Here is a 27,181-nt window from a genome sequence, read left to right as displayed (position 1 = left end):
ATGTTTATATTTAATTTTTATATTTTGTGTGCCTTGAGCCAACTCTTCTTTATTTAAGTGTATCATAATCCAAGTCATTTAAAATACTAGGCACTCATTTTACCAAGAAAACAGTATTTCTTGTATATCTTAGTTCCATAGGTGAACATTAGTTGCCTGCCCTTTACACTTATCTACCTAGCCAAAAAAGAGAAAAAAAAAAAAAGCTTTACTGAATAAAAGCATCTGAGGGGGTAGAAAAATGCACTAATGTTAGACATTACATTAAAATTTTAAACTGTCTTTGTAAATAAGAGATTACTTTTTTTAAAATCTTCAGATATTGATGAATGCTCCTTCCAAAACATTTGTGTCTTTGGAACATGTAATAACCTGCCTGGAATGTTTCATTGTATCTGCGATGATGGTTATGAATTGGACAGAACAGGAGGGAACTGTACAGGTATGATCAGTTACCAGCTAAGTTGTGTTCTGATTCATTGAAATGAATATTCTGTGCTAAGCATAAAAATTCCTGAGATTTCTGCTTAGCTAATCTATGCATTAGGTTACACATTTTTCAGAAAATTATATTCAGATTCGTTTATTTGTAACTATGGAATTGATGCATTTTTATGTAAATATTAAATTGTTATCTATATGATTGTTAATATTAAATATCTGACATGAAACTAGTAAAGTGTCTCTTTATATATATATGTTCATGTATATGTATATATAGTACACATATGTATATATATACATGTATATATGTGATTTTTGTTAAGCAAATAGTGACATAATTTTTTCATCCTCAGAGTTGCAAATTTTAATTAATTACAATGTATTTATTAAGGATATTAAATGCTGTCATAAATACTGTGTGCTTGATATATGGAATCTGTTTTAGGTATATACCAAAATTTAAGATCTTTATTTTATTGTGTTGAGTCTTTCCTAGTGATCTTTAATCTACTAACTTGCAAAAATTCCACCAAATTCTTTGGAACAGCAGTATGCACAGAAAAAGTAAAAATGGTAACCTGGGCATTTTAAATGCTTCTCCTAGATATTGATGAGTGTGCAGATCCTATAAACTGTGTCAATGGCCTATGTGTCAACACGCCTGGTCGCTATGAGTGTAACTGCCCACCCGATTTTCAGTTGAACCCAACTGGTGTGGGTTGTGTTGGTAAGTAAAGCTATATGAAACAAACAAATAGAATTATCAAGTTGAATATTCAAACCCTCTTGATAATGAACTGTGATGAGTGTTTGCTACAGTTAACTTAAAAACAAAACATTATATCGTCACCTTTATTGTGTTTCTCTTCCAAATCATCTGCTCCACCTTCCTCCTCTCACGGACTTGAGAACCAAGGCACAGAGAAGTGCAGTAATTTGTTCAAGGTCTCAGAGCTTGAAAATGGCAGAGCTAAGGCTGTGGCCCAGGTTGCCGCCTGGCTCCTTGTCCAGTGTTTGGCCAGGATAACCCAGAGTAGTGGTATAGCTTTTAGAATATCTATTTCTCCTGCCTACTGGAAGGGTCATATAGCAAAGTAAATGAAGTGATGAGAAGCAAGGAATTAGAGAGATGGATTTATGAGCCAAACCATTGGAGCAGAAGAAGTTGGGAGGTGACAGGGAGGAGGAGGAGGAGGCGGTAATGAAGGTTCAGAATCTGTGGTCAGCACTTCTGATCTTAAAAAAACAATTGTCCAGCTTTTACTATCTGCACTGTTCCTGTATTTTCCTAGAGAAGGAAATGGCCTGGAGAATTTTCTGGAAGTATACAAAAAAAGAGAGGGGTGGAGAATTCCTTGCTTGAGTAGAAATCCGCCTACTGTCCTCAGTGTCAGTTTTTGGGCCTACAGCAAATGGAAGGAATATTTGCTGCTGTGATTTATACACAACTTACATACTGTTTTCAAGTTTTGGAGAATACTTTTAATTATCATTTATGGCTACTCCAAGTCTGTGTTTTCCATTCAAAATAATTCATTTGGTAAAGATTGAGTGCCTTCCGTCTAAGGGCTGGAGTTGCAACAGTGAACAGAACAAGCACATTCTCTGCTTTTGTGTTTACATTCTAGAGGCAGGGAGATAAGTAAAAGCATGAACAAACAGAATTGGCACTGGAGGTGCTTGGAGAAGTGCCATGTTATATTAGAGATGGGGGAGTCACAGCCTTTAAGGAGGGGAAAGGCCAACTGGACCTCTGAGGGAAGCCTCCAGTTACAAGGAGCAGCCAGTGCAAAGGGCCTGTGCCAGGAGAAGGCTGGCGTTAGAGACACAGCCCAAGGCTGCTTGTAGCAAGAGAGGAGTGAGTGGAGGGGACAGGGATGAGGAGAGGAATCAGAGGAGCAGTTGCCCAGTTCACAAAGTGATTCTCAACCCAGACTGCATAGTAAACTCCATTTAGAACCTGGAAAAGATATTGATGCCTGTTACACCCTCAGAAATTCTGACTCACTGGGGCCTCAATATTTCTTAAAAACTTCCTTGGAACAAAGGCTGTGAACAGGCAACTCATAAAAGAGAATAGTCTAAATGTTAACAAATGAAAGCAAACAAATGCCCAAAATCATTAGGAATAAGAAATCCATTTGAAACAATTATATGAATACCATTTTACCCTTCATATACTGGCAAAAATTAGGAAACCTGGATAATGTGAAGTATTGGTAGGGACATGAGCCTTGAGGAGCATTCTGTTCTGCTGGTGGAAGTGTAGACCAGGGCAGCACTGCAGAGAATATGTTTGCACAGCGGTACACGGATTAACTGTCAATGTATAATCAATTTTAGTTTTTGAGTTTCTTTTTGGAGCAACTCTATTTGTATGGATTGACACTTTATTGCTTTCATTGATTCTTAGTGCCAAAAAAACAAAGACTCATTCTGTCTCAAAAGTGCCCTAGGAGTCTATTGGAACCTTTCATAGGTCTGAAACATTATAAAATGTTAAGAGATCTTGTTTCTCCTTTGTCTTGAAACATTTTGACATTTTATCATCCTAGCTTTTATTTTTGTCGATGTTCAACATTATGTCCAATGGATACAACAGAGTAAAATAATGAGAAGTGGAAAATTATGGCATCACCTAGAAGGAACATGCATTAGTGAAATAAAATGTCACTGTTTTATCATCCTTCAGTTTTCTTATTATATTGCCCTAAGGATTGCATTATTTTTCAAGAAAGTACAAGAGAAGACTGGAGAAACCTTACTTGAAATCTTCTTTTAGCATTTATTCAACACAGTTGAGAATTTAGAAGTCTTTACTTTCTGGCCATAGTTTTTGGCAAAGAGAAAAAAAATGAACTTGAGTCAGGTAACTACAAAGAGACAGAGAGCAGCTCTTTTGTCTAGATTCTTTTTTTTTTTATTATTATACTTTAAGTTTTAGGGTACATGTGCACAATGTGCAGGTTTGTTAACATATGTATCCATGTGCCATGTTGGTGTGCTGCACCCATTAACTCGTCATTTAGCATTAGGTATATCTCCTGATGCTGTCCCTCCCTCCTCCCCCCACCCCACAACAGTCCCCAGAGTGTGATGTTCCCCTTCCTGTGTCCGTATGTTCTCATTGTTCAGTTACCACCTATGAGTGAGAACATGCAGTGTTTGGTTTTTTGTCCTTGCGATAGTTTACTGAGAATGATGGTTTCCAGCTTCATCCATGTCCCTACAAAGGACATGAACTCATCATTTTTTATGGCCGCATAGTATTCCATGGTGTAGTGCCACATTTTCTTAATCCAGTCTATCGTTGTTGGACATTTGGGTTGGTTCCAAGTCTTTGCTATTGTGAATAGTGCCACAATAAACGTACATGTGCATGTGTCTTTATAGTAGCATGATTTATAGTCCTTTGGGTATATACCCAGTAATGCGATGGCTGAGTCAAATGGTATTTCTAGTTCTAGATCCCTGAGGAATCGCCACACTGACTTCCACAATGGTTGAACTAGTTTACAGTCCCACCAACAGTGTAAAAGTGTTCCTATTTCTCCACATTCTCTCCAGCACCTGTTGTTTCCTGACTTTTTAATGATCGCCATTCTAACTGGTGTGAGATGGTAGCTCATTGTGGTTTTGATTTGCATTTCTCTGATGGCCAGTGATGATGAGCATTTTTTCATGTGTTTTTTGGCTGCATAAATGTCTTCCTTCTTTTGAGAAGTGTCTGTTCATGTCCTTCACCCACTTTTTGATGGGGTTGTTTTTTTCTTGTAAATTTGTTTGAGTTCATTGTAGATTCTGGATATTAGCCCTTTGTCAGATGAGTAGGTTGCAAAAATTTTCTCCCATTTTGTAGGTTGCCTGTTCACTCCAATGGTAGTTTCTTTTGCTGTGCAGAAGCTCTTAAGTTTAATTAGATCCCATTTGTCAATTTTGGCTTTTGTTGCCATTGCTTTTGGTATTTTAGACATGAAGTCCTTGCCCATGCCTATGTCCTGAATGGTATTGCCTAAGTTTTCTTGTAGGGATTTTATGGTTTTAGGTCTAACATGTAAGTCTTTAATCCATCTTGAATTAATTTTTGTATAAGGTGTAAGGAAGGGATCCAGTTTCAGCTTTCTACATATGGCTAGCCAGTTTTCCCAGCACCATTTATTAAATAGGGAATCCTTTTCCCATGGCTCGTTTTTGTCAGTTTTGTCAAAGATCAGATAGTTTTAGATATGTGGCATTATTTCTGAAGGCTCTGTTTTGTTCCATTGATCTATGTCTCTGTTTTGGTACCACTACCATGCTGTTTTGGTTACTGTATCCTTGTAGTATACTTTGAAGTCAGGTAGCATGATTCCTCCAGCTTTGTACTTTTGGCTTAGGATTGACTTGGTGATGCGGGCTCTTTTTTGGTTCCATATGAACTTTAAAGTAGTTTTTTCCAATTCTGTGAAGAAAGTCATTGGTAGCTTGATGGGGATGGCATTGAATCTATAAATTACCTTGGGCAGTATGGCCATTTTCACAATATTGATTCTTCCACCCCATGAGCATGGAATGTTCTTCCATTTGTTTGTATCCTCTTTTATTTCATTGAGCAGTGGTTTGTAGTTCTCCTTGAAGAGGTCCTTCACATCCCTTGTAAATTAGATTCCTAGGTATTTTATTCTCTTTGAAGCAATTGTGAATGGGAGTTCATTCATGATTTGGCCCTCTGTTGGTTTGTTATTGGTGTACAAGAAGGCTTGTGATTTTTGTACATTGATTTTGTATCCTGAGACTTTGCTGAAGTTGCTAATCAGCTTAAGGAGATTTTGGGCTGAGACAATGGGGTTTTCTAGATATACAATCATGTCATCTGCAAACGGGGACAACTTGACTTCCTCTTTTCCTAATTGAATACCCTTTATTTCCTTCTCCTGCCTGATTGCTCTGGCCAGAACTTCCAGCACTATGTTGAATAGGAGTGGTGAGAGAGGGCATCCCTGTCTTGTGCCAGTTTTCAAAGGGAATGCTTCCAGTTTTTGCCCATTCAGTGTGATATTGGCTGTGGGTTTGTCATAGATAGCTCTTATTATTTTGAGATACGTCCCATCAATACCTAATTTATTGAGAGTTTTTAGCATGAAGGGTTGTTGAATTTTGTCAAAGGCCTTTTCTGCATCTATTAAGATAATCATGTGGTTTTTGTCTTTGGTTCTGTTTATATGCTGGATTACATGTATTGATTTGCTTATGTTGAACCAGCCTTGCATCCCAGGGATGAAGCCCACTTGATCATGGTGGATAAGCTTTTTGATGTGCTGCTGGATTTGGTTTGCCAGTATTTTATTGAGGATTTTTGCATCAATGTTCATCAAGGATATTGGTCTGAAATTGTCTTTTTTGGTAGTGTCTCTGCCAGACTTTGGTATCAGGATGATGCTGGCCTCATAAAATGTGTTAGGGAGGATTCCCTCTTTTTTCTATTGATGGGAATAGTTTCAGAAGGAATGGTACCAGTTCCTCCTTGTACCTCTGGTAGAATTCGGCTGTGAATCCATCAGGTCCTGGACTCTTTTTGGTTGGTAAGCAATTGATTATTGCCACAATTTCAGAGCCTGTTATTGGTCTATTCAGAGATTCAACTTCTTCCTGGTTTAGTCTTGGGAGGGCATTTTTGTCGAGGAATTTATCCAATTCTTCTAGATTTTCTAGTTTATTTGCATAGAGGTGTTTGTAGTATTCTCTGATAGTAGTTTGTATTTCTGTGGGATCAGTGGTGATATCCACTTTATCATTTTTTATTGCATCTATTTGATTCTTCTCTCTTTTCTTCTTTATTAGTCTTGTTAGTGGTCTATCAATTTTGTTGATCTTTTCAAAAAACCAGCTCCTGGATTCATTAATTTTTTGAAGGGGTTTTGTGTCTCTATTTCCTTCAGTTCTGCTCTGATTTTAGTTATTTCTTGCCTTCTGCTAGCTTTTGAATGTGTTTGCTCTTGCTTTTCTAGTTCTTTTAATTGTGATGTTAAGGTGTCAATTTTGGATCTTTCCTGCTTTCTCTTGTGGGCATTTAGTGCTATAAATTTCCCTCTACACACTGCTTTGAATGTGTCCTAGAGATTCTGGTGTGTTTTGTCTTTGTTCTCATTGGTTTCAAAGAACATCTTTTTTTCTGTCTTCATTTCGTTATGTACCCAGTAGTCATTCAGGAGCAGGTTGTTCAGTTTCCATGTAGTTGAGCGGTTTTGAGTGAGTTTCTTAATCCTGAGTTCTAGTTTGATTGCACTGTGGTCTGAGAGACAGTTTGTTATAATTTCTGTTCTTTTACATTTGCTGAGGAGAGCTTTACTTCCAAATATGTGGTTGATTTTGGAATAGGTGTGGTGTGGTGCTGAAAAAAATGTATATTCTGTTGATTTGGGGTGGAGAGTTCTATAGATGTCTATTAGGTCTGCTTGGTGCAGAGCTGAGTTCAATTCCTGGGTATGCTTGTTAACTTTCTGTCTCGTTGATCTGTCTAATGTTGACAGTGGGGTATTAAAATCTCCCATTATTATTGTGTGGGAGTCTAAGTCTCTTTGTAGATCACTCAGGACTTTCTTTATGAATCTGAGTGCTCCTGTATTGGGTGCATATATATTTAGGATAGTTAGCTCTTCTTGTTGAATTGATCCCTTTACCATTATGTAATGGCCTTCTTTGTCTCTTTTGATCTTTGTTGGTTTAAAGTCTATTTTATCAGAGACTAGGATTGCAACCCCTGCCTTTATTTGTTTTCCGTTTGCTTGGTAGATCTTCCTCCATCCCTTTATTTTCAGTCTATGTGTGTCTCTGCACGTGAGATGGGTTTCCTGAGTACAGCACACTGATGGGTCTTGACTCCTTGTCCAATTTGCCAGTAGTGTCTTTTAACTGGAGCATTTAGCCTATTTACATTTAAAGTTAATATTGTTATGTGTGAATTTGATCCTGTCATTATGATGTTAGCTGGTTATTTTGCTTGTTAGTTGATGCGGTTTCTTCCTAGCCTCGATGGTCTTTACAATTTGGCATGTTTTTGCAGTGGCTGTTGTTGTTCCTTTCCATGCAGTTGTTCCTTTCCATGTTTAGTGCTTCCTTCAGAAGCTCTTTTAGGGCAGGCCTGGTGGTGACAAAATCTCTCAGCATTTGCTTGTCTGTAAAGTATTTTATTTCTCTTTCACTGATGAAGCTTAGTTTGGCTGGATATGAAATTCTGGGTTGAAAATTATTTTCTATAAGAATGTTGAATATTGGCCCCCACTCTCTTCTGGCTTGTAGAGTTTCTGCTGAGAGATCAGCTGTTAGTCTGATGGGCTTCCCTTTGTGGGTAACCCGACCTTTCTCTCTGGCTGCCCTTAACATTTTTTCCTTCATTTCAACTTTGGTGAATCTGACAATTATGTGTCTTGGAGTTGCTCTTCTCAAGGAGTATCTTTGTGGCATTCTCTGTATTTCCTGAATCTGAATGTTGGCCTGCCTTGCTAGACTGGGGAAGTTCTCGTGGATAGTATCTTGCAGAGTGTTTTCCAACTTGGTTCCATTCTCCACGTCACTTTCAGGTACACCAATCAGACATAAGTTTGGTCTTTTCACATAGTCCCATATTTCTTGGAGGCTTTGTTGGTTTCTTTTTATTCTTTTTTCTCTAAACTTCCCTTCTCGCTTCCTTTCATTCATTTCATCTTCCATCACTGATACTCTTTCTTCCAGTTGATTGCAACGGCTACTGAGGCTTCTGCATTCTTCTCGTGGTTCTCAAAACTTGGCTTTCAGCTCCTTCAAGCACTTCTCTGCATTGGTTATTTTAGTTATACATTCATCTAATTTTTTTTCAAAATTTTTAACTTCTTTGCCATTGGTTTGAATTTCTTCCTATAGTTCAGAGTAGTTCGATCGTCTGAAGCCTTCTTCTCTCAAGTCGTCAAAGTCATTCTCCATCCAGCTTTGTTCCGTTGCTGGTGAGGAACTGCATTCCTTTGCAGGAGAAGAGGTGCTCTGCTTTTTAGAGTTTCCCGTTTTTGTGCTCTGTTTTTTCCCCATCTTTGTGGTTTTATCTACTTTTGGTCTTTGATGATGGTGATGTACAGATGGGTTTTTGGTGTGGATGTCCTTTCTGTTTGTTAGTTTTCCTTCTACCAGACAGGACCCTCAGCTGCAGGTGTGTTGGAGTTTGCTAGAGGTCCACTCCAGACGCTGTTTGGCTGGGTGTCAGCAGCGGTGGCTGCAGAACAGCGGATTTTCGTGAACTGCAAATTCAGCTGTCTGATAGTTCCTCTGGAAGTTTTGTCTCAGAGGAGTACCCGGCCGAGTGAGATGTCAGTCTTTCCCTACTGGAGGGTGCCTCCCAGTTAGGCTGCTCGGGGGTCAGGGACCCGCTTTAGGAGGCAGTCTGCCCATTCTCAGATCTCCAGCTGCATGATGGGAGAACCACTACTCTCTTCAAAGCTGTCAGACAGGGACATTTAAGTCTGCAGAGGTTACTGCTGACTTTTTGTTTGTCTGTGCCCTGCCCCCAGAGGTGGAGCCTACAGAGGCAGGCAGACCTCCTTGAGCTGTGGTGGGCTCCACCCAGTTCGAGCTTCCTGGCTGCTTTGTTTACCTAAGCAAGCCTGGGCAATGGTGGGCACCCCTCCCCCGCCTCGCTGCCACGTTGCAGTTTGATATCAGACTGCTGTGCTAGCAATCAGAGAGACTCTGTGGGCGTAGGACCCACCGAGCCAGGTGTGGGACACAATCTCCTGGTGTGCCATTTTCCAAGCCCATTGGAAAAGCGCAGTATTAGGGTGGGAGTGACCCGATTTTCCAGGTGCCGTCTGTCACCCCTTTCTTTGACTAGGAAAGGGAACTCCCTGACACCTTGCGCTTCCCGAGCGAGGCAATGCCTCGCCCTGCTTCAGCTGGCATACGGTGTGCTGCACCGACTGTCCTGTACCCACTGTTTGGCACTCCCTAGTGAGATGAACCCGGTACCTCAGATGGAAATGGAGAAATCACCCGTCTTCTGTGTTGCTCATGCTGGGAGCTGTAGACCGGAGCTGTTCCTATTCGACCATCTTGGCTCCACCCTCTTTTGTCTAGATTCTAAAGGTGTTGGTGAAATGAATTGTCTAAGTACAATCCCAGACTACGTGTCTTCAGAGACCGATATCCTAGGTGAATTTTTTCAAACTTCAGAATCAACAAGTGAATGGACAGTGTATTTCTGTAGACAAAGGAAATACAGTATTCTCATCCACTTAGTCAATAGAAAAAACTTCAACCCACAGTATTTGGTAAGAAGAACCTGAACCATCCCAGGTTGGTGGATTCTTTCATATTTTCATGACGTTTCTGTACCAAAATTTAATTGATATGATTCATAAGCAGACAAAGATAAAGGCAGGTGTGTATAAAAGGTTATTGGAAGGAAATATGTGATGTAGAAATACAGTCATTAGATTGATTATTCTAACTGGTGTTGATAAATCTAAAAATGAAAATATTTTCTATTTGTGGAGCCTTTAAAGAAGTCAGCTGTCCTCTCATCAACAAAATCATGAACTGTTAATGTTTTCAAAAATTCCTTTGGGTATTGCATTTTATGAAGCAAGAACAAGAAGAACCAGAAATAATGATAAGCTAGAACCTGTTAGAGATGTGTTTGAAACCCGGAATCAGTTTTTACAAAATGGACATATTCCAAGTTGATGAATGACAGTTGATAAGCAATTAGTTGCATTCAGAAGATCATTTTGAGTAGAGTATCTTCAAAACCAAGAAAATGTAGATTAAAAAATTGAGTTAGCTATCATTAAATTCTTACTAATATTGCTGATAAAGTTGTTTTCAACTTTTTTCTTCTGTATATTAGTTTTATAATATACCTTCTGTAAATTATTTTTTAAAATGACTTAAAAATATTAAAAATTAAAGGGTTCATTGGATGCAGTTGGTAAATGATGACTATTTTTCCTGACTGAAGGCTAAGTATAGGCAAATCCTGTGAATCAACAATTCCTTTTGTGGCTGTATATGCCAATGGAATTAACTCACAGGCCCATACAGAGACACATATATGATATTCATCACGGCATTCTTTGTGGTGGCAGGATTTTAGAAACCATTTTTGGAGAGGAGGGGTTTTTTTAAAGGCAATTATACACCACAGAGTTGACAGACTGGAGATTCACAGAACAAGCATGGCTAGAAAAGTTATAAAAATGAAATGAGATGTATGACAAAAGACATTTGTGTACATTTAAAATGAACACATTAAAACAAAAATATTTATTTTGCAAGAGCACATGTAAAAAGTAATAGCATTAAACACATTTGGATGATCTGGTAGGGAAGGAGAATAGGAATGAAGAATAGGAATAAAAGAGAAAGGAAGGGAGAAGAGAGAGAAAGAACAGGTGAATAAATGAGGAATAAATAAACCTAATTAGGCTGGGCACGGTGGCTCACGCCTGTTACTCCAGCACTTTGGGAGGCTGAGGTGGGCGAATCACAAGGTCAAAAGATCAAGACCATCCTGGCCAACACAGTGAAACCCCATCTCTACTAAAAATACAAAAATTAACTGCGTGTGGTGGCAGGCGCCTGTAGTCCCATCTACTCGGGAGGCTGAGGCAGGAGAATCACTTGAACCTGGGAGGCAGAGGTTGCAGTGGGCCAAGATTGTTCCACTGCACTCCAGCTTGGCAACAGAGCAAGACTCCGTCCCAAATAAATAAATAAATAAATAAATAAATAAATAAATAAAAACCTAATTAGAAGGGGGACCATGAGAATCTTGCTGCATCTGAGATCTGAGATTCAGCAACAAAAACAAAATGCAAAGTCTGAGAAAAAATAAAGGAAAATAAGTTTTTTTAAAAAGCCCAAATGATTCTAATATGCAGCCAGGGATGAAAATTACTTTTTGACTGCTGAGAACTCTAGATTTTATTCTGATTGAGAGGAGAAGCTATTGGAGGTTGCCCGACCTAAGGTAATGCTATTGAAGGGTCACTGTGGCTTACAGAAGGAAAAGTAGACCATAGTTTAGTCAAGGATGGAAGTTGAGAAAAGAGTTAGAAAACTATTACATTAGACTAGGTAAAGGGATAATGATGGTGGCTGGAACTCGGTAGTGATTAAAAAAAAGATAGTAGTGATAAAGGCAGTGGTAAGTAGACAAATTCCAGATATGGTTTTTTTTTTTTTTTTTTTTTGAGACAGAGTCTTGCTCTGTCGCCCAGGCTGGAGTGCAGTGGCGTGATCTCAGCTCACTGCAAGCCCCGCCTCCCAGGTTCATGCCATTCTCCTGCCTCAGTCTCCCTAGTAGCTGGGACTACAGGTGCCCACCACCATGCTGGGCTAATTTTGTGTATTTTTAGTAGAGACGGGGTTTCACCGTGTTAGCCAGGATGGTCAATTCAAGATATGTTTTGAAGGTTGAGTAGACAGCCTGTATTACTGGATTGAATAACGAATCACAGTAAGGAGTCAAAAATGATGTCAAAGCTTAGGGCTTGTGCAACTGAAAAAAAAAAAGTGAATTTCCTTTTATTGAAAATGCAGAAGACTGGGAGAGAAGACGGCAGATTTTGTATGTGGAGGAAACAGCATTGACAGTTTGATTTTAGATGTGTTGACTTTGAAATAATTATTTAGATGTTTAAGAGAAGAAATGAAATAGGCAATTGGCAGAATGGTCTAGAGTTCATGGCAGAGATGAGATACAGAACCATAAATTTGAGAGTTCTCAGCAAAAAGTAATATTTAAACCCATGGATTCAGTGGAGTGATCTGGATGATAACTGTAGAGATAAAGAAAAGTCTTAGATTAGTTGATCCCTTAAATGTCTTCTCTAAGTTTGTTAAAGGCTATCTTTTCCAAAACCTGCAAAGTTAGCTATGCAAGTTGAAACTAAACCATTGGATAAACTCGTGATATAGATTAATTATACAAAAAATGTATTGTATTCCTATTATTGGAGGTCCAGTATGTCCGAAATGAGAAATTTCTTACTATCTTGTCCATTCCATGAGTATAGGAAAATATGGTCTATGTGGATTTCTAAACATAGGAAAGTCTGCCATGATTGACTTCCTCTGACTCAATCTCGAAAAAGCTGAAAAGCAGGAGATTGCATGGTACTAAGGATTAAAAGGAACCTTTCATGTTAATGTACAAAATTTGAATTTCATCCTTTGAGTGACTTTTCCCTAAAATGGAGTCCTTACTATGTAAGCAAGGGCAACTGTAAGCTCCTTTGTTGCTCTGCAGACAACCGTGTGGGCAACTGCTACCTGAAGTTTGGACCTCGAGGAGATGGGAGTCTGTCTTGCAACACCGAGATCGGGGTGGGCGTCAGTCGCTCTTCATGCTGCTGCTCTCTGGGAAAGGCCTGGGGAAACCCCTGTGAGACATGCCCCCCTGTCAATAGCAGTAAGTACAAAGCTGAAGAAGAGGAAGAAAACCAACTGGTATCTAAAGATTTGTTGCCATTTTATTCCTGAGCTGGGAGTGAGGAGTGTTTAGTGAGGACAAAACAAAAAAATTGAACTACTTTCATTGATCACTCTGAAACCAGCCAAGAATGTTAAAGGATTTGAATTCCTCTCTTCCTATGTTTTCTCATGATATGTTAAAAAAATAATTTTTAACTGTAATCATGTATGAATAGTACTAATATCAGTTCTGCATGATATCACAGATAAAGTGCATTCCTGATTCTTCTCAAAGGTTATTTAGTTCAGCTTCATAGGTGTGTTGTATTCTTGAAGTCAATTAGAGAATGCCTTAAATTGAAACATCTGTTCTGATATGAACATGAACCAAAGCCTGTTTTCTCTAGTCTTAATTTACTAGCTAAAAGAGCTGCAAGGGAATTTTTTCTTTAATTAAAAACAAATGGTTCGTGTTATTCTACTGTGTATGTGATTAATAAAGTATGATCTTTTATGTAAAATATGTAACTTTAACTGTATTTGAAAGGGCACTAAGAAAAATTTGGATACACCCCTTAGGATGAGCATATTGAGCCTGTCATTTGCTGAATGCTGGCTCATTGTCTCAGCCACTTGGACACAGGTATCAAACCTCTTATTTTTCTATTGTTTTGTAGCTGAATATTACACCCTGTGTCCCGGAGGTGAAGGCTTCAGACCTAACCCCATCACAATCATTTTAGAAGGTGAGCTAATCCCATTGTCACCCAGATTCAAACAAGGTAAAGAGTTAATTATAGAGAAAAGCTGGTAGAAAACCTAGGGCAGAGCAGCCCCAACAAGATAATTTAGTAAAATTACAGATGGACTTTAATTACTAAAATGTTAAACTACCACTTTTATCAAGCAGTAATGATCCATTGCAGTGATTTGATGTCTGACTGTTCTGCAGAGAAACTCTTTCCCATTGCCCTCTACTTTGAATAATCCCCAACTTTATTCATTTTTCTCAGATAATGCTAAAACTTCTATGACAAAGCCAAGAAGATATTTGAGCAGAATAAACTTGCCATCTAAGTGTGCATTCATTTGGATGCATAGATATCTGCTGATTCTTACAAGATCACACTTTTGAAAGCTCTAATATTAACTTTCATCCTTCTTGAAGGTGTTTTAAGTGCACTGTCTCCCCTTTTGTAGACATTGACGAATGCCAGGAGTTACCAGGTCTCTGCCAGGGTGGAAACTGCATCAACACTTTTGGGAGCTTCCAGTGTGAGTGCCCACAAGGCTACTACCTCAGCGAGGAAACCCGCATCTGTGAAGGTGAGATGAATTTGATGCCTAAAATGCTCACTGCTGTTTAAAACAAAATGGCTGCTGAGGCCTGGGGGAAAGGCCCATCCTCACATTATACAAAAGGCTCAATTAAGACTGGTTCATAGCTTTTCCCTTTTCATATCAATGTGGCTAAGTTGTATGATGATAGACAAATTAATTTACAACTCATTGCCATAATTCACTGTATTTTTCTAGGAGACTTGGTTAAATATAAACTGGGAAAATTGGGTAGTGAGAAAACCTACAATATTAAGTAAGTTATTCATGAAAATATTGATGACAATTACATTTTACATAGGAAAAACTGGTAAGCTTAAATGTGACCATTAACTTAATATTGATCAGTAATTTTTAAATGTTGGACTATATGGTATGAAGAAGTTCAAAGGTTATGCAGCTGACATTCTTGCTTCCATCCCCTCACTTTATCACATGGTATTTCAATTCTTTTAGGGGCCTGTCTCGCCACTAAACTGGGGGCTTCTGGAGGCAAGTTCCACATCTTGCTCATCATTACAGCTACAAGTACTAGCTTACAGTAGAATCTCAATATTTAATTAATTGTGAAATGAATGAATCCTTCTAACTGAACATTAGACATGTAGCACAATTATTTCCGTTATAACTTTTCTTTTGGAACATGTTCGATAAATGCATCTGGGAGAAATAGGATGTAATGAGGAGAACAACCAGCAGCTGCACTGCTTTAAGAATCTCTGAATGGGTACTAATTTGAAAGAAGCTACAAAGACAAAGGCTTTCCCAACCTGCATTCACTTTAAAGTTGGCATTAAAACTTGGCCTAAGTGACATAGGACAAAAGCAGGCTTTAAAGAAATTCCAATTGAAGAATGTGAATTGCAATAAAAAAGAAATATATATATATATATGCCAAGGAAATTATTTTTGCCACTTTAGAATAATTTCTTTTGATGCTTTATATTTTTTAATATGGGGATTTTTTTTTTTCTTTTGAAGAAAGATATATCTGTGTTATATAAATGCATTTTTGGGATATTTTCTTTATTTCTAAGTTTTGCATAAATAGAGATTTAGAGAATCACCTATGCTTTGTTCAGTCATAGAAGTAATATAAATTCATTGAAAAAATAGATTTATTAATTAATGGATATTCTTGCCTACTCTAGATATTGATGAGTGTTTTGCACATCCTGGTGTGTGTGGGCCTGGGACCTGCTATAACACCCTTGGAAATTACACCTGCATTTGCCCACCTGAGTACATGCAGGTCAATGGAGGCCACAACTGCATGGGTAGGTAAAGAACCCTAAGATTAATTAGAGCACAGTTGTCAACTTCACACGTAAAGCACTTATGTCTCAGAATTATTGTTCAGGAAGTTTGGAAGTTAAATCTTCGTGAATTTAGGTATTTCAGAGTCTTGCAAGCTGCTGGCTTAGTATCAAGTTTTTGACCTTTGGATATACATTTAAATTTTTAAAAGCATGAGTCTAATGTAGAAAATTTCCTCAAATGTTATATATTCTTAAATTTTTCATCTCCATTCATATCGTGTGAACATTAATATACAAATAAAAGAACATTTAAATTTTAATGCTTAATTTTTTTAATTAAATAAATGATTTTGAGAGAAAAACAAATATGTATTAACATTGTCTCCCAAGAAAATTATAAGTGAAATCCTTTATCTAAGGATAAAGGAGAGATGTTGATCTAAAAATGATTTATGTTTAAAGATTTATTTTAAGATAGCTTCAAATGACTAAGAAGGTTTTCTGAGTTGTGTTCATCAGGAAAGCTTGATGTCTACAGCTGTGTGGGCTTCATTATAAACTATTCGTGGATACAAATAGCTACCTTCTTTGTTTTTCTTTATGTAGACATGAGAAAAAGCTTTTGCTACCGAAGCTATAATGGAACCACTTGTGAGAATGAGTTGCCTTTCAATGTGACAAAAAGGATGTGCTGCTGCACATATAATGTGGGCAAAGCCTGGAACAAACCTTGTGAACCATGCCCAACTCCAGGAACAGGTAAGCACATGGCTCGTGCATCTGCTGACTGCCACGTCAGTGATACACGCATATATCTAACAGTATAGTCAAAGTCACTGCATGCTAAAACTAGAGATGCTCAGTTCCGAAAATTCCCAAGAACATCATATGGTTCTGTTTCCCAAGTGGCCCTCTTTGGGATTCAAACACTAACTTCTGAGACGTTATGTTGGATAGGCTTGTGAATCCTGAAAATAAGATCCATTGCTGAAGAGTTAGAGTTTATAGCATTAGTCCATTTAAACTCATTATCTTAAACTATGTTTGTCAATTATTGATTTATTCATCAAACAAATATTTCTTGAGCAACTACTGTATGTCACTGTGCTAGACATGGAAGGTATAATATTTGGAGAAAAACTAAATTCAATAAGGGTTTTTTTTTAGTTCAGCCGTGGAAAATATGCAAAAAGTGTTTTTTATGAGCGAAGTTTACGTAAAAGCAACCCATTGTCAAAATGTGCCTTTTACATCTTCTTCCTCAGACATCAGTGAAATTTTTAGGCAAAAAATAGAGCTTGTCTTTACTTGGTCATATTTTTTTCACAAGACAGATTCTTTTGAAAGAAAAAGTGAAAGATAATAGAGGTAAGAGCAAAAATGCTTCTCTTAAAATTGCTGTCCATCTGGTTCTCTTTTATGACCTGGAGAATGGCAACTTTTAATAACTGTAGATACTAAGAGTTGAACCAGTAGGCCAAATAAGAAACAGTGATTATGCATTTGTTACCAAATATTACTTAGGGTATATGTATTTAAATGTTTCGTTTAATGTGTTGATGAAATTAAGGAGAGAAATGATGAAAAGCAACACACAGGCCTTTTTCAGTGGCTCCAATTCACTGGTCAAATGGATTTTCTTGGCCTTATCTTGCCATTATTATGTTCCATAAAATTAAATAGAAACATTCCTGTAATTCTCAACTTTAAAACTCCATAGTTACAAATTGAAGATCATTGATTTGGGGAATTAAAATGGCACTTCCTTTGTGAGAAGAAGCAAAAGGCTTAGAGTTGAGAGACAGGTCTGTATTTAAATCAAAACTCTTAGGGTACTTATTGTGGAACCTCCTGCAGAGTATTTATCCTTTCTGAAACTAATTTCTCGTGTATAAAATAGGAAAAATAAATAATTACAGTGACTAATTCATATGGTTGCAATGACAATTAGGGAGATTATACATATGAATTATAATTTGCACATTGCCAGACAATTAGAAACCATTAAATTGAGCACCTGTTGTCTTTCTATCTCTTCTCAATACTCGGTATATATTGGTGGATGAAATTTACAATATCCCTGACCTGATAGCACTTGGAATATAGTATGCAGTTCAAGTTTTATGTAATACTGTTTTCAGGAGTTTTACTCACGTTTATAGCAGTGAGCATCAGAAGCATTTTTCATCTTGCAAATTAGAATTCTTTTAAATTTCCATTGATTTGGTGAATTATGTGTAAGAATACCTCTTATAGTCCCTATTTGATTTCATAATGCATTGTTTTTGATGACCCAAATTTCACATTCCAACCAATAGACACAGTAAAAAAAAAAAAAAAGACAAAACTCGCATCTCATTCATTATTCATTGTTTACCTGTTTCCCCTCTACAACATTATTTTGCATGTCTATGCCTTTGTGCAATCTGTAATTCCTTTTTCAATTTATACTTCACTTTTTTTTAATCTTTATATATTGGATGTTTTTTAAAGCTCTGCATATCAAAAGAAAAAGAGTATTTAAATATCTAGATAGACGTTTTGAATCTTATAATGATTTACTTGCCTTCTGATATCAGAGCAGTAAAAAGTTAATGAGAGTGATAGAAATAACAATGATAATAATGGTAAAAAATGCCTAGATCCACTCCTAGCAAAAGCTGGCCTTGCTATCAAATAAATATAATTGAAATCAAAATGTCTGGTGGTGAATAATGTAAAATATGTTTGTGAAAGTAATACAAAATGTTATTTTGAAGGAATTTGAGAAATTTAAGAGTGCATTGCTTTGTTTATATTTTAAAGCTGACTTTAAAACCATATGTGGAAATATTCCTGGATTCACCTTTGACATTCACACAGGAAAAGCTGTTGGTGAGTTTTTCCAGATTATGTTTGTTTTAATACATATGCGTAGCATTCTGTAAAAATCTATTCTATGTTTTTAAAATTCAAGAGTACCACAAAATACAATAATCTGGAATCCAATCTAATATAGTTAGATAAGAGAGAAATAACAGGCTTACAGACCCTAACCAAGTATTAATAATGATACTCCATCAGCATAGTCTGGTGATTGGGTTATGGTAGTTATGTGACTATCTCAATATTTGTCATAGCCACATCAAGATAAAGCTTCAGTTGTCCTTGTCATGCACATTGTATTACATGACTCTAAATGATCTACCTTATTTTAACCTTTAACTGCTATTTTCTTAAGTACATTATTAAATTGTTGGTGTATTTTTGCAGTATCCCTTTTTACTAGTCTCAATACGAATTTACAGACTTATTTTTCATATTAATTAATTCCTTCTAAGTGTACATTGTGTTGCTCACTCTAGTTTCCTTCTTCAAAGATTCAATAAGCAATATAATTTTTTTTTTTTTTTTTGAGATGGAGTTTTGCTCTCGTAGCCCAGGCTGGAGTGCAATGGTGCGATCTCGGCTCGCTGTAACCTCTGTCTCCTAGGTTCAAGTGATTCTCCTGCCTCAGCCTCCCAAGTAGCTGGGATTACAGGCACCCACCACCACTCGTGGCTAATTTTTTGTATTTTTAGTAGAGACGGGGGTTTCACCATGTTGGTCAGGCTGGTCTCAAACTCCTGACCTCAGGTGATCCACCCTCCTCAGCCTCCCAAAGTGCTGGGATTACAGGCGTGAGCCACCACACCTGGCCTAAGCAATATAATTATAAGTCTCCATTATGAATACATGATAAAACAAAATACATACAATGATGAAAACATAGCTTTTTAAACAAATGAATAGCAGCAGTTAGGGTAACCTGAAGAAGGGGTTTGATTGCCTAGAAAGTTCATTTGCTATACTGACTCTGAAATTACTTGGTATATTTTATCAGCTACTTACATTTTTTCCACCACTGTTTCTATTTTCTGGTATATATGTTTTTATAAACCAAAAAAATTATCTATACTAGTATATAATAGATTTTTGTGACACTGAATATTTGTACTCATCCCAGGGTACATGTAGCATTATTCAAGGTTATATGGTAAGTACATTAAGCAGAACAACATATATTTGACCAAATCTGTTCCATTTCAGACATTGATGAATGTAAAGAGATTCCAGGCATTTGTGCAAATGGTGTGTGCATTAACCAGATTGGCAGTTTCCGCTGTGAATGCCCTACAGGATTCAGTTACAATGACCTGCTGTTGGTTTGCGAAGGTAATCTGAATAATGTATGTCCTTTATCCAGTATAATTTTTGGTATACATAAATAGTATTTAGATGGTTTCCGATTTTTACTATTTCTTCTACAATTTTTCAAGAGTTGATCATCAAAGTGTGACGTGAATGTAACGCTAATACAATAATAAAAAAGGACTCTTTAAAATGGAATTGTTGTTCTTTCAGATATAGATGAGTGCAGCAATGGTGATAATCTTTGCCAGCGGAATGCAGACTGCATCAATAGTCCTGGTAGTTACCGCTGTGAATGTGCCGTGGGTTTCAAACTTTCACCCAATGGGGCCTGTGTAGGTAAGAAAGAGGCTGACTCATTCTTTGGCACTGAGCACACGATTCCTTAGATTTCCTATCAAAAAATACTTCAAGAATAATTTGGGAAAGATTTTCTCACTTAATCTGTTCTTTTATAGTGAACCTATTTCACCATATCTTTGAGATTATTTTGTTAAGAAAATAGGCCTCTTCAATGGATTTCCCCAGGATTGGACCTAAAATAAAATAATATCCTTGAGATAACAATAAACATAAAAAAAATTGCATGATTAAAAAAAGAGGGTTGGATACTTTAAAGCCTTGCTCATTTTGATTCAGCTGTTGTTATGGTTCATTTTCAGCCTGTCTATAATAATTAATAGCAGGTTAGAGAAACACAACTGTGAAAAATAAAGAAATCTTAATAAAAATCAGATACATGTAACATTTGTTTTATTTTTTTGTTTGTTTTAGATCGCAACGAATGTTTAGAAATTCCTAACGTTTGCAGTCATGGCTTGTGTGTTGATCTGCAAGGAAGTTACCAGTGCATCTGCCACAATGGCTTTAAGGCTTCTCAGGACCAGACCATGTGCATGGGTAAGAAGGACATGTTGCTCCAGGGAGTGAAGTGGGGCTGGGACTCCAGAACAGATCACAGTTCCATCAAGTGCCATGAGTAACTACTGTCTCTGTCGGAAATGATCTTGCAAAAAATTAACTGGGTCAAACTCTTTAAGTCTTGATCAAGTATAAAATTTGCAAGCAGGGACATACTGCGACATGTTCTTCAGTTCAGTGATTCACAACTTTTTCTCCAGAAGATGTTCACATGGCTTGACAAGAAAAAACACTCTGAGTCACTTGGGCTTGTGTGGAGCTTACCATAGCTTTGCTGCCCTTTACCTTCATGTTTCTACTGAAGACACCATTTTGGAATGCAAGAGAGTAGTAAGAGTGACAGCATTAAACAATAAATTTATCACATATGCACATATTTTTTTAAAACAAATCGTTGAATACATGGGATTTATGTACATATTTTGTGTTTTATCTGTTAAAAATAGCTTTAGGAGCAAATATAGCCATACTCTTTAAAAATTCCCAGTAGCTAATGTAATGGGTAGTCAATAGTGCTTAGTGAGTACTTGCTGAGCTGATGATTAATAGGTTTTCAAAGACAGATGGGCTGGATACCATGAAGCTGGGACTGAGTATAACCCCTTAAGTCTGATGTCAGCAGTTGGCTCTGCCTCTGCTGAGGAGTTTTCTTTCTGTGCTTTGCACTTGAAAGGGGAAAATTAAATTTAAAACTTGGCTACTTGTAATTAGCATGTTCTCAGTGTAGAAAAGGCTAGGGCTGTTCAGCTACTCTTTTGATATTCAAGATATTATCTATGTGAATATTAAAATCATATTTCAGTACTGTAGGACTGGTTTCCTTCATGACACATCTATACAACAGGGAATACCTGGAGTATGTCTCCAGGTTCATCCATTGCCTCCTAAAGCCCTCCCTTTGGACTTCTCCCATAATGGCAGGAAAAATTCTCTAGGTGATGTTTATACAAAGGAATATAGAGGATCTGGTCTTATTTGCATGAACTCCCTAAGAATGCTTGCTTATACATGCTTCTTCTTGCTATACTCCCAGAGAGAGTATGATTTACCAAAAAAAATATGAGATTTATGATTCAGAAATTCATATGGGGAAAATCTGTCCACTCATAACAATTCTTCCATGATAAAAGCTAGTCAGATTCTTCAGTAAGACCTCCCTTATACAGAGCTTCCTTCCTAAAGAACAATACCAGCCCCCACCCTTTTTTTGGTATGGTAGAGTTTCAGCAGCCTGGAATTCATAGTTGGGGAGTCTGTTCTCTCATATGATGAATGACCTTTCTAAATATTTTCTTAATTCAGTTTTTTCGAAGGCTAATAGTGAATTCTAATAAACTTCAATTTGGATTTCATTACTTCATACAATTAAGTAAACTTAAGTTTGTCTTTGTTTTTCTGCTCAAATTAAGGAATTTAAATTTCTGGGTAAGTGTTTATAATGCCTTTTATAATGAAACAAATTGTTTCAGTATTTCAGAAGATCAGTTTTATTTACAATTATTAAGCAGACCTGTTCATTAATACATCTCTGCTAGGGGGATGCTCTCTTAGGCTATGTCTGAGTATTGTCTGAGTACAGTCAGTACCTGTTATACTGTATTATTTTCTTATAATTTTACAATTTTGATTCTTGTGATTTTGATTTTTCCATATCTCATATTCATTTTCCTCAAGTAGATATGAGTTCCTAGTACTGAATGAGGAAAATCTAAGTAATTCCATAGGTTAAACATATAAAAGGGTTAATAGCCTATTTTTTTCTAGTTAAAAATTGAATTTTTTGAGCCAGTGTTTCTTTATAGATGTTGATGAGTGCGAGCGGCATCCGTGTGGAAATGGAACTTGTAAAAACACCGTTGGATCCTATAACTGTCTGTGCTACCCAGGATTTGAACTCACCCATAATAATGATTGCCTGGGTAAGTACTTCATTCAGTCTTTTATTGCTTCTATTTCATTTCCACACAATGTGCTGAAATAAAAAACAAAACTAAAGAACAAAAAAAATTATATTACTAAAATTGCAAATATGTGCCAAAAGATACATAATTTCATTGACTGGTTTCTAGTTAACTGAAACCATAGTATTGGCCTGAGTTGTCACAAGGCAATATACTCTTGAACTCTTTTGTCAATCAACCAATCATTTCAGGAAAAAAAGGTCATTCAGATCACAGTAAACATATTGGGACTGATTTATGGTTTGGGGTATTTGTATTCCCTTACTGAGATCAAAAATAGACCCTTCATTTTCTCAATGTTATTACAAGTATTTCATTTAAATCCATTCTGGATTATTTACATTCAAGTACCAGTAGCCTCCTACTTACACTTGTCATGTCTTGACATTTCGTTTTCCATCAGCTTTTGAAGCCAGAATGCCTTTCCCCACAAAAATAGTGAATGGTGACTAGGTTTCTAGATTAGCCCTCAGAAATATCTCCTATGCACCGTACAGGACTTTAGTCTTTGGCCCACAGCAACACACAAATGTGAAATGGAAACATAGTGAGTGGGAGAGGGTCCTGAAGTAGTTGGAGAAGAGAATAAGAGAAATGACAGCAAACGTTTATTCCTTGTTTATTGCATGCCAGGAACTGCACGGGCAATTTACAGCATAATGTGTTGTAATTCACATGGCCCTGCAAGGTATGTAAAAGAACTTAGGTTTTCTACCATTGTGGGACTATATCAGAGCTCATCCCCACCTCATCATTTAACCCAACATAAGTTCCTCTCTGTTTTCTTTATTTTTCAAAATTCCACAATTGTGAAAAAAAAAGTAGAGCTAATTGGACATTTTATTCAACTGCTGCCTTCTTGACTAGTTTCTTAGAGCCTTTGTACAGTCAGGGAGAACTAACACTTAAATGAACTTAATACTTAATGTCTTTTTTCTTTCAATTATGTATGATATCAGCAATTCCAGTGTTTTTAATATCATTGATTTTCCTGTAATAAATAAGCTCATTTATTTGTTCTCTGAATATGGTCAGCTTAGCTCCAGGTAAAGTATATGCAAATTCAGCAATCAGATTACATCCCACATATCCACCTGCCTGTGGGAAAATAAATATTTTTCAATTAGAAAGAATGGAAAGCTTCACCTTAAACCTTGATTTTTATCTGGTTCTAAATTCGTGAGTTATATTAATATCAAAAATAAAAAAATGTATCTTTATGGTTGAAAAATAGTAGGACTCTATGGGATCCTATTAATTATATGATCCTTATGATATGTGCCATTTTTCTCTGTTGATGAGGAATTGTAATATGGGATTTCTTATAAATGCATGCCAATAAGTATGTTTTTAAGTAGCGTCTTGTGAAACAATATACATGTTAAGGGCTCTTTCTGAAAAACGTACTCCTGTTTGCTTACAGACATAGATGAGTGCAGTTCCTTTTTTGGTCAGGTGTGCAGAAATGGGCGTTGTTTTAATGAAATTGGCTCCTTCAAGTGTCTGTGTAACGAAGGTTATGAACTTACCCCAGATGGCAAAAACTGTATAGGTAAGTATCTAAATAATAAGCAGTCTTCATGGTGTTTTGTTTTGTAAAATGATGATGTGTACCTCCCCTCCTTTCACTTAAGAACTCATTAATATTTCATTTAATCATCAGAGCACATGACCAAGATAAGCTATGATGGAAAATTTTAGTATAAGGTGTCAACAATGGGAATCTCTCATAGGCAGTGTTTTTACTGGGGACAGAGCTTGAGGCTGTCCATGTCTTAAGAAAAGTAGGCAAAGGAAACAAATAAAGAAAATTAGCCACTTGCCAAATAAGAAATATCCAAGATGTCAGAAGAGTATCTTTGGGAATATTTGTTCATGGTGACCCAGTAGATCAGAGGATCCAAGCTGAATTCATGTTAATATCATTTGGCAGACAGATAAATCTATGCAACAATTATCTCATGCTTAAATTTGCTTAAATTTAAATTCTTTTTTTCTCTTCTTTTTCTCTAAAGACACTAATGAGTGTGTTGCCCTTCCCGGCTCTTGCTCTCCTGGTACCTGTCAGAATTTGGAGGGATCCTTCAGATGTATCTGTCCCCCAGGGTATGAAGTAAAAAGCGAGAACTGCATTGGTAAGAGTAACATTTATTCTGAGGCCCACAAGTTGTTCAGTATAGTAAGACATGGTAAAGACTCTGGAAACATACTAAGTGCCAACCACTGCAAGCATGTTGACCTAAGGAATTAAACATATAACTGCCTACATGTGTTTTACTGAACCATCAGAAATGATGGTAAGAATAAAAGACTTAGGGATGTAGGATTTTTTCATTACCAGAAATCTAATGCTAGTCAACGAATTTTCAGCATATGCCAATCTTTTTTCCGAACGTCAACAGCGACTTTCAGTGAATTTAAAGAGTCTCTACAAAAATTGTAATCTTTGGCACCCAGTTTTAAAACAGCTATTAAAGGTGTCTAGGGTCTTAGAAATGTGAAGCAGAAAAATCTTGACAATGCTGTTGAGACATTCTTTTTCTTGGGAAGGCCTCATGTCAAAGCAGAAAATATTAATCCATTTGTCATAACAGATGTTTTTCTGTTGAAACTCTTCCAGCACACATGAACGCTGTAACCACATCAAAAGTGGGTCCCAGAATTGCCTAGTGGACATGATGAAGTCCGACCTTTTTTACAGTTCACTTTATTTCTCTTTTATACAAATTATTTTTTACAGCCTCGTTGAAATTCAGAAGCACCAGCATCTTAGTGTGGTTTTTCTAACGTGAAAAGATGCTAAGGATATTTTTTGCCTTTGAATTATCCAATTTTTTTTATTTCTATTGTCCTTGGCAAGATTCTACCTAAAGATATATCATTCTACTGTTCGTATTTAAGGGAATTAAATAGACAGGGCAGAAGGAAGTAGTTTCCTTCATAGAATTTAATTATTCTTCAGACCACATAATTAGATACCATGGGTATCCCCTAGTCATTCTGATTTTCTGATTTGTATAGTTCATTATAAGATTATCTAGCATTTTTAATACTTAAAAATAATAAACAATGATACTAGAATCATCTCAGTAAGAAGTTTCTTGAAAAGTTTAAGATCCTGTTGTTCTTCCGTTTTCTTTTCTTGTGCTCAATCTTGATTGTTTGTCTCTGTGATCCTTCTCTTTATGGAATGCTAATAAAAGTAGCGTGTCAGCCACTAGGAGGGCAATAGAAATACACATGCCTCCTTGTATTAGGCAGTCTTGGCTACCTTTCCTCTAAATGAAAGTATGGATATCTTTTATTTTATTACAATATCATTTATTATTATTTATTAAGTTTCAGAAATATTTCCTTTTCCTTTATTGTTAGCAATGACACTAATTTACATCTCTGAAAAAATTGTTTTAATTCATACTTTTTTTTTTGAGACGGAGTCTCGCTCTGTCACTCAAGCTGGAGTGCAGTGGCACTATCTTGGCTCACTGCAACCCCCACCTCCTGGGTTCAAGTGATTCTCCTGCCTCAGCCTCCCGAGTAGCTGGGATTACAGGTGCCCGCCACCACGCCTGGCTAATTTTTATACTTTTAGTAGAGACGGGGTTTCACCATGTTGACCAGGCTGGTCTCGAACTCCTGACCTCAAGTGATCCACTGGCCTTGGCCTCCCAAAGTGTGAAAAAATGGTTTTTAATTAACTTACTTCACTGTAAGAAGATTTTCTTCAGACTAGTATCTTTTCTACCAACTTTTCCCAGATGACATTCTAACATGACCACGCACACACATGCACATACATAGATATGTGTACACATACCCTGCATAGATAAATTCATTCCTACATTCAGTGGGTATTACAGTCAACATTTGGCACCTTTCTAGGTGCTGGAAATACAGGAACATCATCTTTGCTTTGGGATAACTTACTACCTAAGGGGAGAGACCTATTTTGTAAATAAACCTGTTTTGTGAAGACATCCTTATAATACAATGTGGCAGGGGTCTGTTAAGGAGATGGGAGCACCACAGGAGGTTAGGGATCATTGTGGTAGTTGTGAGAGGGTGGCAGTTCAAGAAAGCCTGTCACAGAGGATTGATGATTGTCTAGGTCACTCTTAAATGTTGGATAGGATTTTACTGATCAACCAAAGAAGGAGAACAGAAGAGGCTATTTGGAAATGTAGGCAGCATGAGCACGACACGGAGCATAGAATGGCTGGCTCAGAAGATTGAACTCAGGCCTGCGGTTAGTGTGGAGCCATTGCAGGAGTTGTTGTGTTTGTTTTTGTTGGTGGTGGTGGTGGTGGTGGCGGTGGTGTTGGTTTCTGCAGTTTTTTGTCATTTTATAGAAGGGATGTGATGACTCTTTTGTTAAACTTCTACCAACATAAATTGAGAACTTGTGTGTGCCAGATACCGTGCTAGGAGCTGAAGGTGCAACAGCGAGCCAGACAGACATGTCATGTCCTCATGGAGCTTACATTCTAATGTGCCTGAAAAGTAGTATTTTTTCATGTGGTTAAAACATTCCATTAAATAAGTCCTTCCCACAAAAAACAACAAAAAATCACTAGTCAGGCAGGCATGCTTATTTATTTTAAGGAAGCGTTCCAGGGAAAGGGGCAAATGATAACACTGTCAAAATATGTCTTGGCCCTCCAGTTCCATAGG

General features: G+C 37.0%; 1 protein-coding gene across 1 annotated transcript in view; it reads left to right on the top strand.

The window, feature by feature from the left end:
• FBN2 (fibrillin 2) overlaps window positions 1-27,181 on the top strand; it is a 282,139-nt gene that overhangs the window by 220,787 nt on the left and 34,171 nt on the right. Inside the window, exons 35-48 of the mRNA XM_030818406.1 lie at window positions 320-442; window positions 1,049-1,171; window positions 12,698-12,859; window positions 13,539-13,607; window positions 14,062-14,187; window positions 15,351-15,476; window positions 16,065-16,217; window positions 18,264-18,332; window positions 19,527-19,652; window positions 19,842-19,967; window positions 20,403-20,528; window positions 22,352-22,468; window positions 23,934-24,062; window positions 24,526-24,645. Of these exons, the coding sequence (XP_030674266.1) occupies window positions 320-442; window positions 1,049-1,171; window positions 12,698-12,859; window positions 13,539-13,607; window positions 14,062-14,187; window positions 15,351-15,476; window positions 16,065-16,217; window positions 18,264-18,332; window positions 19,527-19,652; window positions 19,842-19,967; window positions 20,403-20,528; window positions 22,352-22,468; window positions 23,934-24,062; window positions 24,526-24,645 (1,695 nt within the window). The remainder of the gene's footprint in view (window positions 1-319; window positions 443-1,048; window positions 1,172-12,697; window positions 12,860-13,538; window positions 13,608-14,061; window positions 14,188-15,350; window positions 15,477-16,064; window positions 16,218-18,263; window positions 18,333-19,526; window positions 19,653-19,841; window positions 19,968-20,402; window positions 20,529-22,351; window positions 22,469-23,933; window positions 24,063-24,525; window positions 24,646-27,181) is intronic.

This window comes from Nomascus leucogenys, chromosome 2 (assembly GCF_006542625.1).
Source record: "Nomascus leucogenys isolate Asia chromosome 2, Asia_NLE_v1, whole genome shotgun sequence".
NCBI classification, from domain to species: Eukaryota; Metazoa; Chordata; class Mammalia; order Primates; family Hylobatidae; genus Nomascus; species Nomascus leucogenys.
The sequence above is the reverse complement of the archived record's forward strand: the minus strand, read 5'-3'. Positions and strand labels throughout refer to the sequence as shown.